Genomic DNA, 15,382 nt, shown 5'->3' with positions numbered 1-15,382 from the left:
GATATTCAGTACTGCTACATCTATACATTTATGACATACCAGATTTGCAAATACAGTACTGTTTGTGATTCAGAAGGAGTCAAGAAAAGGGAGTATATACATTTGACGTTGAAACTGTACATTGGAGGAGGTTGTGTGGGGGGGGGGTTGGGTACATTGGGATATTGTCAACCATACTGGGTCATTTACATTGGAGGTGGTTGGGGGGGGAAACACTGTATAAACAAGCAAAACTGTACATTGAGGGGGGGGGGGGAGACACTGTACAAACAAGCAAAATTGTACATTGGACTGTTGACAAAACCATACTAGGTAAGTGACTGTACATTGGAGGGGGTTGGGTTAGGACATTTACAGGGGCCAGTGTTGAATTGTAGTCTCCCGTAGGTGTCCCTTGAGAGTGGTTTTGAAAGTGGGTAGTGATCCACATTCCTTTACAGCTTTGGGTAGGGCGTTCCACATTGATGTGGCATAATTGCGAAACGTGTTTAGTCCCTTATTTGAGCCGAATCTGGGTTTAACATGATTTGTGGCACTCCCTCTGGTGTTGTGATCGTGGTATTCACTGACCTTTGGGAAGTATTTTGACATGTACATGGGTACCTTGGTCGTGTAGTGTATCTTGTAGACCAGGCCCATTGCAAGTTGCTGTACTCTGTCATCTACTCTAAGCCATCCTAGGTTGTCAAAGTGGGCAGGGGTGAGGTGGGTTCTAGGAGTAAGGTCAAGCAGTAGTCTGACCAGTTTGTTTTGAGATGTTTGTAATTTTGTTTTTAGCGCCTTTGAGGTGCTTTGGTACCATGAGGTGCAAGCATAGTTGTTCTGAAGGGCCAGATTAACACTGAGAATCTACGTTTATTATTTTATATAACTTGTATATTATTTATATATATAAGCTATATACCTTTAAGCCTCCGTTTGAATCATAGCATTATTCGCTCGCCTCATTGGACACTGCCCTTGACACTGGCGGCGCCAGCAGTCGCGCCCCCCAGACAAGTTCAAAGACGTGTCCAGACAAGTTGAGACATGCCCTTGGCCAGCGCATTGATTCCGGTCAAGTAATTCGGTTGCGCTCTAGAAATCACTTTGAGTATATATTGTGGAAGGCGCAGCAGCCGTAGTGTGCAGCAGTAACGAGAAGCGTGTGAACCTTATTGAAGTGAAGTGCGAACCTAACCTAGCAAGCAGCTGTAGTGTGAACTTAACGTAACGAGTATCAGAACACGAGGTGAAGTAACCTAACAGCAGAACGATTGGACATGTGAGCAGTGGAAGTCTACCCGCGGTGTATCGTTACGGATAGCTAGTAGCTCCTTAGATACGACCCTAATATTGTAGAACCATTGTTGGTGTATTATAGTGAATTGTGTAAGCGAAGTACCGTGGAGAAGAGCATAGTTAATACCATTGGCGTTTGGATTTAACTACACCTGAAGACCTGCATCGGGCTAGCTTCGAGGACGAAGCTAGCTACCTATCATCACTGCCGTCGGGCTTTGGATTAAGAGCTATTACCCTGCTATCGAGCACTTGGATTACAAAGACTGGATCCGTACGAGACCCCTTTTTCTTCAGTGACCAGCAGGAGTATCCGACTATTCTTCAATACCTCTGGAGCTTACCACTCTGTGGGGGAAATCACCAGTCTCCAGCTATACCCCTCGCTTGCTCTGTATCGCCATCTCACTCCATGCAGCGTTCCGGTCGAGTATTATTAACCTAGGAATTATTCATTCCCACTGACTTTGATACTCTGACATTCTACTATCATTTGCCATAAAAGAGCAACGTACTAATTTCAGTTGTATATTGATATTGCTATTAAAATACTGTAAACGTTATCTCTTTGTCCCCGTGCCGTCTATTGAGTGTCTGCCATATTTAACTAACTGTACTGTCTGGCAAGTAATAATATTTAGTAGTGGTTTAATCTAAACAATCTTTAATACAGTCAGGGTTTTGTAACCCCTCAGTTACAATAGTCGTAGTACCCTTGAATGAGTGCTCCAGCCAGAGTCTTCAGGGTATTCTTGTTTACCAGAGAGGAGATCCGGTACAAGAATCGAGTTCGTTGGTTGACTTTTTTTATTACATTGGATGCCATTTTGTCACAGGAGAGATTAGCCTCTAGGATGGAACCCAGGTAGGTAATTTCATCTTTCCTTGTGACAATATTGTCACCCACTGTAACTGAGAAGTCGTCGGTCTTGCTGAGTTTGTTATTTGAACCGAAGAGAATGGACTCTGTTTTGCCCATGTGTAATGATAGTTTGTTATCAGCGAGCCATATGCAGATTTTGCCTAGTTCCGAGCTGAGGGTTTTTTCAACCTGTAACTTGTTCTTGTCAGAGACCAGCAGGGCTGAGTCGTCCGCAAACAGGAACAAGTTGCAGTCACAAGCTGGGTGGGTTAAGTTCAAAGAGTTCCACTATATAGACAGCTACCAGAAATGGGTCTGTGACCCGAAATTAGAGAGAATGATGGTACAAAGTTGAAAAGTCTAATAATAATAATAACTTTATTTGTATAGCGCCTTTCATACAGGGGATTGCATTTCAAAGTGCTTTACATCAGTAAGAAATAAGACATAAAATCAGTGTAAAACAAGCGGCAAGAGCAAAGCATAAAGTGGGATAAAATAATGCAGATATATTAATCAAATCATATCAGAACCTCACGTTCCAATAGGCTTCTTGAATTTCTGTAATCTGTTACAAAACATGATAATGGTCATAGTATGCACCCAGCGGATAGTGGGGCGTAGAGATAAAAGTAAAAATAAGTAAAATAATAGCAAGGGTAATAAAGTGCGGACACATTTTTTTTACAGTGCACTACCCCCTCAGTGCAGTGGCATGACATGGCTGGTTTTTGGTCGGGTGGGTGGGGAGGATCACACGTGTTAGATATCAATCTGATTGACAGTACAAGAAAGCCAATGGTAATTATCCATTAGAAGAATATATTGGTCTACAATTGTGTTCATCAACGAGTTTCGTGACCATCAGCCAATGGCCATGCGGTATCGTGTGGCCCGGCCTTCAGAGGGCGGGTTCAGTTCAGTTCGCGCACTCTCAACTCGTCTTCCCTTCTTGTGATAGGATTTGTTCTTCTACCTCCAGACAAAATGAGGGAAATTGTCCATCTCCAAGCCGGTCAGTGTGGAAACCAGATTGGAGCCAAGGTTAGTAAATAATATTCTGTGTTTAAAAGTCTTTCTCTTGTCTACATCATCATGCCTTCTCTATTTGAACGACCACATCAAACAAGAGGTGGACGCGGGCAAATACTGCGGCATGGTCATGCTGGACCTACAAAAGGCCTTCGACACTGTCAATCACTCCATTCTGATTGACAAGCTAAAAGCAATTGGTTTTGATAGTCTTATCAGTGAGATGGATACAATCCTACCTGGAGGGGAGGGAACAGATGGTGGAGGTAAACGGTACTCTATCCCCCCCCCTCACAGTGAGCTGTGGTGTTCCACAAGGAAGCATACTACAAGCTACTGTTCCTAATTTATGCAAATTACATGTCGTCAGCTTGTGACTGCAACTTGTTCCTGTTTGCGGACGACTCAGCCCTGCTGGTTTCTGACAAGAACAAGTTGCAGGTTGAAAAAACCCTCAGCTCAACTAAGGCAATCTGCATATGGCTCGCTGATAACAAACTATCATTACACATGGGCAAAACAGAGTCCATTCTCTTCGGTTCAAATAACAAACTCAGCAAGACCGACTGCTTCTCAGTCACAGTGGGTGACAATATTGTCACAAGGAAAGATGAAATTACCTACCTGGGTTCCATCCTAGAGGCTAATCTTTCCTGTGACAAAATGGCATCCAATGTAATAAAAAAAGTCAACCAACAAACTCTATTACCGGATCTCCTCTCTGGTAAACAAGAATACCCTGAAGACTCTAGCAGGAGCACTCATTCAAGGGTACTACGACTATGCTTGCACCTCATGGTACCAAAGCACCTCAAAGGCACTAAAAAACAAATTACAAACATCTCAAAACAAGCTAGTCAGACTACTGCTTGACCCGACTCCTAGAACCCACCTCACCCCTGCCCACTTTTGACAACCTAGGATGGCTTAGAGTAGACGACAGAGTACAGCAACTTGGTCTACAAGATGCACTACGTGACCAAGGTACCCATGTACATGTCAAAATACTTCCCAAAGCTCAGTGAATAGTAATACCACGATCACAACACCAGAGGGAGCTCCACAAATCATGTTAAACCCAGATTCGGCTCAAACAAGGGACTAAACACGTTTCGCAATTATGCCACATCAATGTGGAACGCCCTACCTAAAGCTGTAAAGGAATGTGGATCCCTACCCACTTTCAAAAACACTCTAAAAAAACACTGCAATTCGAAACTGGCCCCTACAAATGTCCTAACCCAGTTGTACAGTAAATGACCAAGTATGGCGTCAGTATTCCAGTGTACCCAACCCCCCCCCCCCCCCACCTCCAATGTACAGCACCCACCCAACCTCCTCCAATGTACAGTTTCTACGTCAAATGTATATACACTTTTTCTGGACACTTTTGTATCACAAACAGTACTGTATTTGCAAATCTGATGTCATAAATGTATAGATGTAGCAGTACTGTCTTATCTGTATGTCATGTATGTTATGATGAATTGAAAATGGGGGACCCTGATGTAAACAAGATGAAGTCTTTCTCTGGTCTGCATCCCCTTAATAACTGTATTGTGCTGTACGTACCCATTCTGCAATCTGTTAATACAATTTTCAATCAATTGGGCTTGGAAGAATAATACGTTTTTGTTATTGCTCGTATATTATTGCTTAACCTTCTGTGAATTGTCGCAGTGAAAGGGTTAACCGTTTGGTAGTGCGGCAGTGAAAGGGTTAATGCTTACCTAATTCAATGACTTATCTCTTTCAGTTCTGGGAGGTGATTAGTGATGAACACGGCATTGACCCAACGGGCTCATACTGCGGAGACAGTCAGCTGCAGTTGGACAGGATCAATGTCTACTACAATGAAGCATGCGGTAACTTTTAATTTTGGGAATTCCTAATTGGATGATGATGACGTTTTTAGCCGAGTTCAATTGCTGTTGTGTTTTTCTGACTTGCTCTCCCCTTTCTTTCCCCTAGGTGGTAAATACGTGCCCCGTGCTGTGCTTGTCGACCTAGAGCCAGGGACTATGGACTCAGTGAGATCCGGTCCCTTCGGCCAGATCTTCAGACCAGACAACTTTGTGTTCGGTAGGTAATGAAATTGTCATAGATTGTGTGACAGACACAATGTGATTGTATTTGTGTTATTTAGTTGCAGTGCCATGTTTGGCCACTAAGTGGCGCTCCATTGTTTGTGCCTGATGTAGCTACAGGTTTAATTTGATTTAACCTGAGCCAGTGACTTCTTCACTTCCTGTTCCAACTGACGTCAGACGGCAGCATCAAGGGTCAACTTGTTATAGTAGTTTCCCTAGTAACAATGTGGCTAGTCGTTTTAATATAGTTGTGTATATTGAATAATGCTGTATGGCCATAGTCCTTTTTGTATAATTTGTAAATAATAAATGAGTTTGTGCCAAATCCCAAAAGCAATGTCACTCTCTAAGCTATTGTGCTAAGCTATCCTGGTACTGTTCATGCTGACAAGTTGACGTCACACAGCCAGACATGTTACATTTAATGTTGCCACATGTCCTGTGCAATGGTGTAAAGTATTTTTACTCAAAAGCACTGTACCAAGGTAAATTTGAGGGAACTTTGTACTTCTACTGTACTACATTTTAATGGAAATATTTATCAGTTACTTTGAAGAAATATACTTTTTCATGCGAGACGTGTCATGGGTAGATGGGGAGCATGTCTATGTTCCCCGGGTTCCAGGGACCGAAATTAGAGAGCGCCACCCGCCATTTGCGCTCAGTTTTTACGTTTGGCGCCTCCCACTGAGACGTCTGAGCGCCGTGTGGCGCTCAATCAAATAGTCATGTGAAAACCGAAAATCATGATCAAATTTAGCGGAGTTCTCACTCGCTGTCTCAGCAGACATGAAGCGCGCACCGCGCACTGCTGCTGCTACCCCCTCCCCACCTGTTTCTGTATGCTGCATGTAAACAGAGGCTATTGCCTCCGAGTCACCGTGACGTTAGTTAGCACTTAGCACTGCTGCTCCTACCCCTGTATGCCTGCATGTAAACAGAGGCTATTGCCTCACCGTGACGTTAGTCTAGTCAGTGTGGGACCTTCGTGAGATAACGTTAGCTACCGTTACAAAATGACCCAGTCAACTATTCACTTAGTTTAATACACGAGGCATTGTGTAACGTTATCCAGCCGGCTAGCTACGGATAGCTCCCGACATCAACAAATCCTCCAGCAATAGTCCAGTGCATAATACCTCCGTTGGCTAGGTAACTAGTCACTACGAAATGTCGCAGTAAACTAAATAGTTCACTGAGGCGTTGTCCCAACGCCATCCAGCAGTAGCTACAGATAGCTCTTGGCATCAATGTCCTACAACATAACAACAACAACATGCGTATTCGAGTCCCTGGTTTACATCGCATGAGTGAGGGCTGCTGACTAGGGTCCAGGTGCAGCGCCGGAGAATTCTTTTGCATGCTGAATGTAGCGTTTAGGGTCCAGCTGCACCCCCGGAGAATCCTTGCTGGAGCTGGAGGCCACTCGAGTATACACACACAGTGGAGCTGTTTGCAGACAGCGAGGTGGCGATGTCTCGCAGATAACACAACCACAAGTATTGTTGTGAAGGATCAGATTAAACCGAATATGTATATTTATTTATATATATATATTTAATTGTATTTGTATATCGTTTGATATCCCCTGTATATTCCTTGTACAATATGCATTGAATATCCCCGTTTCTACTAAACAGCCCATAATAGTTTCATTCTACCATTGGACGAGAACCTGGCGCCAGGTTGCCATACCCCTAGGTCCAAGTTCAATCGTGCCGCCTAACATGTCGAGGCAAACCCCCGGTTCCGCGCAGTAATATGCCGGGCGAAATACGAATGGTACTATTTGTTCATAGCGCATATATATATGGCGCTCGTAAAGTAGAACTTTCTTTTAGTCCAGTTCTTTACCCTCCAACAGAGTGACAGACGCAAAAGCCTCCCCACGAAGCACGTGCGGTGTAGTAGGGCCTACTTGGCCCAGAATAGGCATTGAGATATCGTGTAGATTAATAGTTGAATGGTCATAGTTTGGCACCATACCGTCGAGTTGGACGTATTCTATTAAGCTAATAATAGTCTATTTATGTATGGTGCATCGTTCGGTTCGAGTTCTACAGTTATCAGTGCCCCCATCGTTCCTGACGTTATCTGGACGCTTATCCAGGCTGGTCAGACCCCTAGTGGTGATTGCATCCGAGGAGCTCCGGGTCAAGAGCGACTGGACCTGTATATTGGATTACTCTACCCGACGACGGCGAGCCTTCCACGGCTCTTGGATTATGCTTTGTGTGCTTTGATTATTCCATGGATAAAGGCCAACACTGTCGAGTGTTGGAATTACCCCCCGGAGAGGACTCCAGGTGAGGCGGCGCTCTACACGTGAGGTCGCACCACGTCTCTCCGTTGTGGACCGGCAGATACCGTTCCACAGAGGGTCCAGCTGTATTCGTCTGCTGCCCGAGGTTCTGTGGGCACTGTGTCTAAGACTTTGGATTCTCCCAAGACACCGTCGGCCAGATGGGATACCGCCAGCGGCTTCTCTAACCCCCCCCTCCTACTGTCTTACAACCAGCGGGACCCCCCCCCCCCTTAGTGTATCCAGCTATAATCATTTAAGTACCATCGCTATCGTTTCCTAAATATTCCAGGTTGTATACTTACTCCCTGCGCAACCAGAGATTGGACATTCAATGTTGATTTACCTACGAATACTCATTTGCCATAAAAGTGCATATTCAATATTTCAAATCATAAATGTAATTAAGTGAATGTTGTATACACCCTTTGCTGTATTAAATATTCGATTTGGTACATTTGTGTTGGTTCGTTTCATCAGGTGGGAAAGTGTTCATCATACTTATATCTTGTACTGGGTGGCCAGAAGTTAAAGTACATGAGGTAGTGGTATTAAATATCATATCTAACAATACAGTCAGGGAATTGTACCCCTCAGCTACAAGTATGATTATATAATATATATATTTTATTAAAAAAATATATATATAAAATAATAATAAAAAAAAAATTTATCAAAAAAAAGTTGGCGGGTAAGAAATATGCTTGGCGGGTAGATTCTTCCCATCTACCCGCCACTGGCCGGTGAGGCAAAAAGTTAATTTCGCTCCCTGCCGGGTTCTATGTTCGCCGCTTTGATTGATTGAACATCTTGGACCACCAGCCCTGATTCCAAACTCTAACCTTAACCAGTTCGAAAGAGGGCCTAAGCTTAACCGTTCGAAACAAGGCGGACATTAATAATTAAAAAAATTATACTTCAATCTATTATCAATCAAAGCGGGGAACATAGGACCCGGGGAACATAGGGATGATCCCGGTAGATGAAGCTGATTCACATTTTAAGTCTTGTCAAACTTCAAGAGGACATTGACGGGAGCAACCATAACTGGACCACACATAAAAACTAGAATATATACACATTACATTTTTATTCAGTGGCTAGTTCTAGCTGAAGCCGAACTAGAATGGAGAATTGTGAATTTTAAGACTCGAGGTTTTCATCTGGGTATTTCTACTTGGTAAATGTAAATAAACTATGTTCCACCACTGGTCCTGTGAGATTAGTGCTGATGTGTTGTTGTTTGCAGGCCAGAGCGGTGCAGGTAACAACTGGGCGAAGGGCCACTACACGGAAGGAGCGGAGCTGGTGGACTCTGTGATGGACGTGGTGAGGAAGGAGGCGGAGAGCTGCGACTGCCTGCAGGGCTTCCAGCTCACTCACTCCCTGGGCGGCGGCACGGGCTCCGGCATGGGCACCCTGCTCATCAGCAAGATCCGTGAAGAATATCCAGACCGCATCATGAACACTTTCAGCGTGGTGCCGTCGCCCAAAGTGTCTGACACAGTCGTTGAGCCTTACAATGCTACGCTGTCGGTCCACCAGCTCGTAGAAAACACAGACGAAACCTTCTGCATTGACAACGAGGCCTTGTACGACATTTGCTTCCGCACCCTCAAACTTACAACCCCCACATACGGCGACCTCAACCACCTGGTGTCGGCCACCATGAGCGGTGTCACCACCTGCCTCAGGTTCCCCGGACAGCTCAACGCCGACCTGCGCAAGCTGGCCGTCAACATGGTCCCGTTCCCCCGCCTCCACTTCTTCATGCCCGGGTTCGCACCGCTCACCGCCAGGGGCAGCCAGCAGTACAGATCCCTGACGGTCCCAGAGCTCACCCAGCAGATGTTCGACTCCAAGAACATGATGGCCGCCTGCGACCCCCGTCACGGACGCTACCTCACCGTGGCGGCCATTTTCCGCGGCCGCATGTCCATGAAGGAGGTCGACGAGCAGATGCTGAATATACAGAATAAGAACAGCAGCTACTTCGTTGAGTGGATCCCCAACAACGTGAAGACCGCCGTCTGCGACATCCCTCCCCGCGGCCTCAAGATGGCGGCCACCTTCATCGGCAACAGCACGGCCATCCAGGAGCTTTTTAAGCGCATCTCAGAGCAGTTCACCGCCATGTTCAGGCGCAAGGCCTTCCTCCATTGGTACACCGGAGAGGGCATGGATGAGATGGAGTTCACTGAGGCGGAGAGCAACATGAACGACCTGGTGTCGGAGTACCAGCAGTACCAGGACGCCACCGCCGAGGAGGGAGAGTTCGAGGAGGGAGAGGAGGAGGATGTAGCTTAAATTGGGTGTAATGTTGTGTAATTCACTGACCTGTCAGATTACCTTTCCAGTGTGTTTCCATCATCTGTCCTTATGTTTTGTCACCTTTTTGCTGGCTCTTCTCTTGTCTGTTGATGAGTAGTTCAAAGAGTTCCACTACAGCTACCAGAATTATTATTTTTTACATGTAATAATAAAGTTTCTTTTGCTTAATCTTGGTCTTGGTGTAAACTAGTGATTGATTATCTGGTCTTCAATTCACTGATTCTTGACACAAATGACTGAAATGCAAGGTCTCAAATGATTTTATTAGGAAATTTGACAAGTGAAGTGTGATGTACTCGGCTTGTGTGGAAGATGGTGCTTTTTCACAAAAGGAATCCAGTCCATGGCAACCTAATGCCAAATCATGTGCTAGTTGTATGATTCATAACGTGGGAGATTTGCTTTTGAACCAGATTAGTGCACTTATTTCCCTTGATGGCCAAATAATCCACCACTGCTAAATGACAACTTTGTTAGGTGTTAAGTCACAAGACTAGTAAAGAACATTAACTTCACATTTTGAGATCTGCCCTCGGTAGCAATGTATCCCTAAGGCCAGATCAGGGCAAATTTAAATAAATGTATTGCATGAAATTATATGGGTATTCCTCTGGTCTGGCATAGGGTCATGTGACTTTGACTAGGTGACATGTTCCTCACACAGCTCTGATCGCCCAGTCTACACTTTCAGCTTAAAGGGGACCTGAATTTATTTCCTGTGTCAGTTTGCTAATAAAATTTTATTTGGGCGTCATGCACCGTATCCAATGAGGTTAAGGTAGGGTGGGTTTACAGTAAGCGGTGGTCTAAAGTAACCCCTTAAGTACAATTTCCAGGCGCTTTACTTCAGTATTTACATTTTAGGGAACTTTGTACTTTTGTTTCTATTTATCCAAACCCATCGGTTACTTTGCATAGAAAACAAGGCAAAATTTGAAGCTAGTCAAATAATCAGCCAGCATACAACCATGTGACACTTTAACACAACCTTTACAAGTCGATGGATGAAGAATGAATGCTTCAGACCACTGAATACACAAATTATATATTACATGTACTCACTGTGAGGGGGGGGGGATAGAGTACCGTTTACCTCTACCATCTGTTCACTTACTGTGAGACAGACAGACTTATTCACTTACTGTGAGACATTTTTGCACACAATTTGTTCCCTTCTATCACTGAATTTCCCCAAGGGGATCAATAAAGGAATATCTTATCTTAACATTATTGTTTAAGCATTTTTGGTTGAAATAAAGTTAGTTATAAGGTTTTTAATTTGTCGTTAAAAAAGAACTACAATTACCTGTCGTTCAGTGCTGTCGCCTAATACACGCCACGGCCATTGTGTAGTTCCTCAGTGAACGAAAACATAAACGTTATCTTTCTACCTTTACAATTAATTGTGATTTTTTTTATGTTGAGCTTTAGATTGTGGATGAATACACACAGAAAGGTACACCATGCCAATGTTCATGCTTTATTTGTTTTAAACGAGACGATTTAGAAATGTGTCCATTGGAAATATATTGGGATTTCAAGAGGGGTGGACCGCGCATAGCAATAACAAGAAAATGTATAGCATCAACTTAGTTTGTTTGCAAATTTGTGCAATAATACTTCACAGCAGAAAAAAGACAGGCATAAAATGAGTGCATAAAGTGCAGACATATAAAATCACAGTTTTTCACACTAGGATCTAACATCCCAATAGGCCACCTTGTTTATTCTATTGCAGTTTTTAAAATAGTCAAATAAAAATAGTCAAATAGAATAGACAGAATAAAATAGTGCAATAGTGCAGTGCAATAAAATTGTAGAATAGAATAGACAGAGTAAAATGATGCAACAGTGCAGTGCAATAAAATAGTTCTGGATTGCTGTTTAACAGTTTAAAACCATCTTTACCTTCCCTGTTTGATATCCACAGTTTAGAACCTGACAGTCTTCCCTCCTGTTTGATACCCACTTTGACCCTTCTTCGAACCTCCCTCTCAGGGCAAACCTCCCTCTCAGGGCGCAGTTCCCTCTCTCGGGGCAAACCTCCCTCTCAGGGCGCAGTTCCCTCTCTCAGGGTGCAGTTCCCTCTCTCAGGGTGCAGTTCCCTCTCTCAGGGCGCAGTTCTAGGCCTGGGTCACCTACACAGTTTTAAAGCCTGACAGTCTTTCTTCCTGCTTGATACCTACACAGTTCAATACCTGACAGTTTAGAGAACCTGTAATAAAAAGTTAAATAGTTAGTATAATAGTGCAAGTTAGTATTATGTGCAAATCAGTAGCGGGGACAGTGATAAGGTACATGACGCATCTGGGTTGTCACAGGCTGTTAGTGCTATTTGTTCAGGAGTCTGACTGCCTCTTTGTGTATCTGTGTACTCAAATGGAACAATACTGTGTGTGTGTGTGTTTGATGAGGAAATATTTATAATGTTTAATTATTGTAAGAGAATGTACACAGTATGTATTGTGTGAGTGTTTGCCTTGGTAATGTAAGCCAGTGAAATGTTATGAACTGAAATGACAGAGGTGTGGGTGCGACCGTAGGAGCAGGCTACAGCTTCTCTAGATAAGGAACAACTACCGTATTACACCACCGGGGGTTACTGTGGCTATACTGGCTTTCACCAGCCAATTTAATCACATCTCAGCAGCAGTAGTGGAAAGTAACTAAGTACTTTTACTCAAGTACTGTACTTAAGTACAATTTCGAGCTACTTGTACTTCATGAGAGTATTTTCATTTTAGGGAACTTTATACTTTTGCTACTCCACTATACATTTCAAGGGAAATATTGTAGTTTTTACTCCACTACATTTATCTGAACCCATCAGTTACTAGTTACTTTGAAGAAAAGGATTTAGCATAGAAAACATAATATATACAAAATAAAAAAATTATGAAGATTATATACTTTCACATTTGAAGCCTGTCAACTTCAAGAGGACGTGATCAGAGCAGCATAACTGGACCACATACCACTTTAACATAACCTTTAACCAGCGCAGCATAACTGGACCACATACCCACTTTAACATAACCTTTAATCAGAGCAGCGTAACTGGACCACATACCACTTTAACACAACCTTTAATCAGAGCAGTATAACTGGACCACATACCACTTTAACATAACCTTTAATCAGAGCAGCATAACTGGACCACATACCACTTTAACATAACCTTTAATCAGAGCAGCATAACTGGACCAGATACCACTTTAACCTATAGACGTTAATGGATACACAAACGCCATGTAGAACGTGTACCTTTACTTTAGATACTTAATAGCAGATAGAAGGATAGGGAACATTGTAATATCTGATCATGCTCCAGTTGAATTGATAATCACATCCATAGAGGAAGGGCAGCGGTCCTTGAGATGGCGCTTCAACAACCTAATGCTGAATGACAAGGTATCATGTGCATACATTAGTCAAGTCAAGTCAAGTCAAGAGAACTAAATATAGAACTATATTTAAGGAATTCTGGGAACTTAATGAGGGATCAATAGATGATAGTGGCATAATGTGGGACACATGTAAAGCATACATGAGAGGACGACTCATACAATACAGTGCATTACTAAAAAAGGCAGAGAAACAGAAAATGACAGCATTAGATCAAGAAATTAAAACACTCTCGAAACAGCACAGCCAAAGACCAGACCCAGAAACATGGAGGAAACTGAACAAATCCAAATATGAGTTGAACAACATATACCAAAAAAAGGCTGAGTACCAGACCAGGTACCAGAGGTAGAAAGGCACCATCGGACTCTCCGACCCAGACCAGACCCATCGGCACCTCCTCGCCCGTACATTATACGGCTGCTGAGATGGAACGACAGGCAGGACATCTTGAGAGCCGCGGGGAAGAAAAAGAAGCTGACATGGGGAGGAAGGCCGCTTCACGCATTCCAGGATCTACCCGTGGAAATTAAAAAGCAGCGCGCCGGTTATACCGACATCAAGAAGAAATTGTGGGACGCGGATGTCCGTAATGGTATACTGTACCCTGCGAGGCTGATAGTCACCATCGACGGCGAAACATCCATCTATAATAACCCCACGGATGCAGCGAAAGGATTGAAGATCAAGCTTCCTAATATTTTTGGCTAATGGACAGAGCATAGAGGTATGACACGCCCACCACTCACTGACAGTTGACAGTTGACAGTAGACATGACAACTGAGTTATTTAGTGTGGGTGAAGAGCAAGATCCCGTGCAAGGTATGCAATGAACATTAAGGGCAGCCTCTTTCATTATACTGTTTATTATTATAATACATTTTTTTTGGTTTGTGTGTATGAAGGTATATATATATTATTTTGTTTTCTGAGGTTATGTATTGCACTGCCCCTATAGTAATAATTTCGGATGCACGGATCATGCATTTAATTAAGGACATGGTCTGATCACTGCGTGCGGATAACTGTGTTTATCAGTTTGTTCACGGACAGGGGATGGACACAGGTTCTATCTCCCTTATATTATGTGTGTGCCCTTTTATTGGCACTTCTTGTATGGTTTGTTATGTGTTTTGTGTGTATTTCCCCTTGTTGGTGCAGACCATTGATAACTTCAACATATATTCAGTATTTTCCTTTTTATCCAACCTTTTCAACGAGCTAAAGCGCAATATAATTTTTGATGGCCACAATTAACATGATTAGTTGGAATGTAAACGGGGTTTCAAATAAAACAAAGAGATATAAAGTCATTAGTCATTTGAAATCCCTGGACTGTGATGTTGCGATGTTGCAGGAGACACATTTGAAGGATGAGGACTCTATTAAGTTGAGACAGAGATGGGTAGGCCAGGCCTACTCAGCACCAGGTACCGGGGCATCTAGGGGCGTCAGTATTTTAATAGCAAAACGACTGACGTTTAGACTATTTCAAAAAATTATTGACAAGGATGGCAGGTTTATCATTCTATCAGGTTTTTTACAAAATACTAAATGCACGTTAGTAAATGTCTATGCACCCAATATTGGTCAGGCCGAATTTCTATCCAAATTGAGTGTGGCATTATCTCATTTTGCGGCAGACCACATTTATTTAGGAGGTGATCTCAACCTAGTTAGTGACCCGGCAGTGGATAGATCGGGCCACCCACTCATATCAGATGGTGCATTGTCAGCAGCGCTCAATGAGTTGCAGGTATCTCTGGCTTTGACAGACATATGGCGGGTAGTAAACTCTCTTGCCCGAGAATATACTTTCTATTCACATGCTCATAATTCGTACTCAAGGATTGATTACTTTCTTTTTTCACAATGTACAGTTGAGAATGTGATAGAGTGCAACATCCATAATATTATAATCTCAGATCATGCCCCCATGTCAGTGCGCTTAGCTCTCTCTGTAAACAATCACAAAAGTAAACAATGGAGATTTAACAACTCTTTGCTAAAAGATCAAGAGTTTGTATCTTTGATAAATGAGAGAATAACTGAATTTATAAATATTAATCTAAAATCTG

At 43.1% G+C, this 15,382-nt stretch overlaps 1 protein-coding gene across 1 annotated transcript; it reads left to right on the top strand.

Annotated features, from left to right (window-relative positions):
• Positions 1 to 3,115: 3,115 nt before the first annotated feature.
• LOC311227550 (tubulin beta-4 chain-like) lies at positions 3,116 to 10,071 on the top strand. Its single transcript, XM_084313271.1, has 4 exons — positions 3,116 to 3,187; positions 4,932 to 5,040; positions 5,147 to 5,257; positions 8,817 to 10,071. Exons 1-4 carry the CDS (start codon positions 3,131 to 3,133, stop codon positions 9,872 to 9,874), a joined length of 1,335 nt encoding a protein of 444 aa, XP_084169397.1. The 5' UTR covers positions 3,116 to 3,130; the 3' UTR covers positions 9,875 to 10,071.
• Positions 10,072 to 15,382: the final 5,311 nt, after the last annotated feature.

Source organism: Notolepis coatsorum (genome assembly GCF_963971535.1).
Source record: "Notolepis coatsorum genome assembly, chromosome: 4".
Classification (NCBI taxonomy): Eukaryota; Metazoa; Chordata; class Actinopteri; order Aulopiformes; family Paralepididae; genus Notolepis; species Notolepis coatsorum.
The sequence above is the reverse complement of the archived record's forward strand: the minus strand, read 5'-3'. Positions and strand labels throughout refer to the sequence as shown.

What these genes read in the sequence shown, in the direction of transcription:
- LOC311227550 (XM_084313271.1), top strand. Translation starts at nt 3,131, where the DNA reads ATGAGGGAAATTGTCCATCTCCAAGCCGGTCAGTGTGGAAACCAGATT. An exon ending in CTACTACAATGAAGCATGCG is followed by an intron (nt 5,041 to 5,146) that starts GTAACTTTTAAT and finishes TCTTTCCCCTAG; the next exon opens with GTGGTAAATACGTGCCCCGT. An exon ending in ACCAGACAACTTTGTGTTCG is followed by an intron (nt 5,258 to 8,816) that starts GTAGGTAATGAA and finishes TGTTGTTTGCAG; the next exon opens with GCCAGAGCGGTGCAGGTAAC.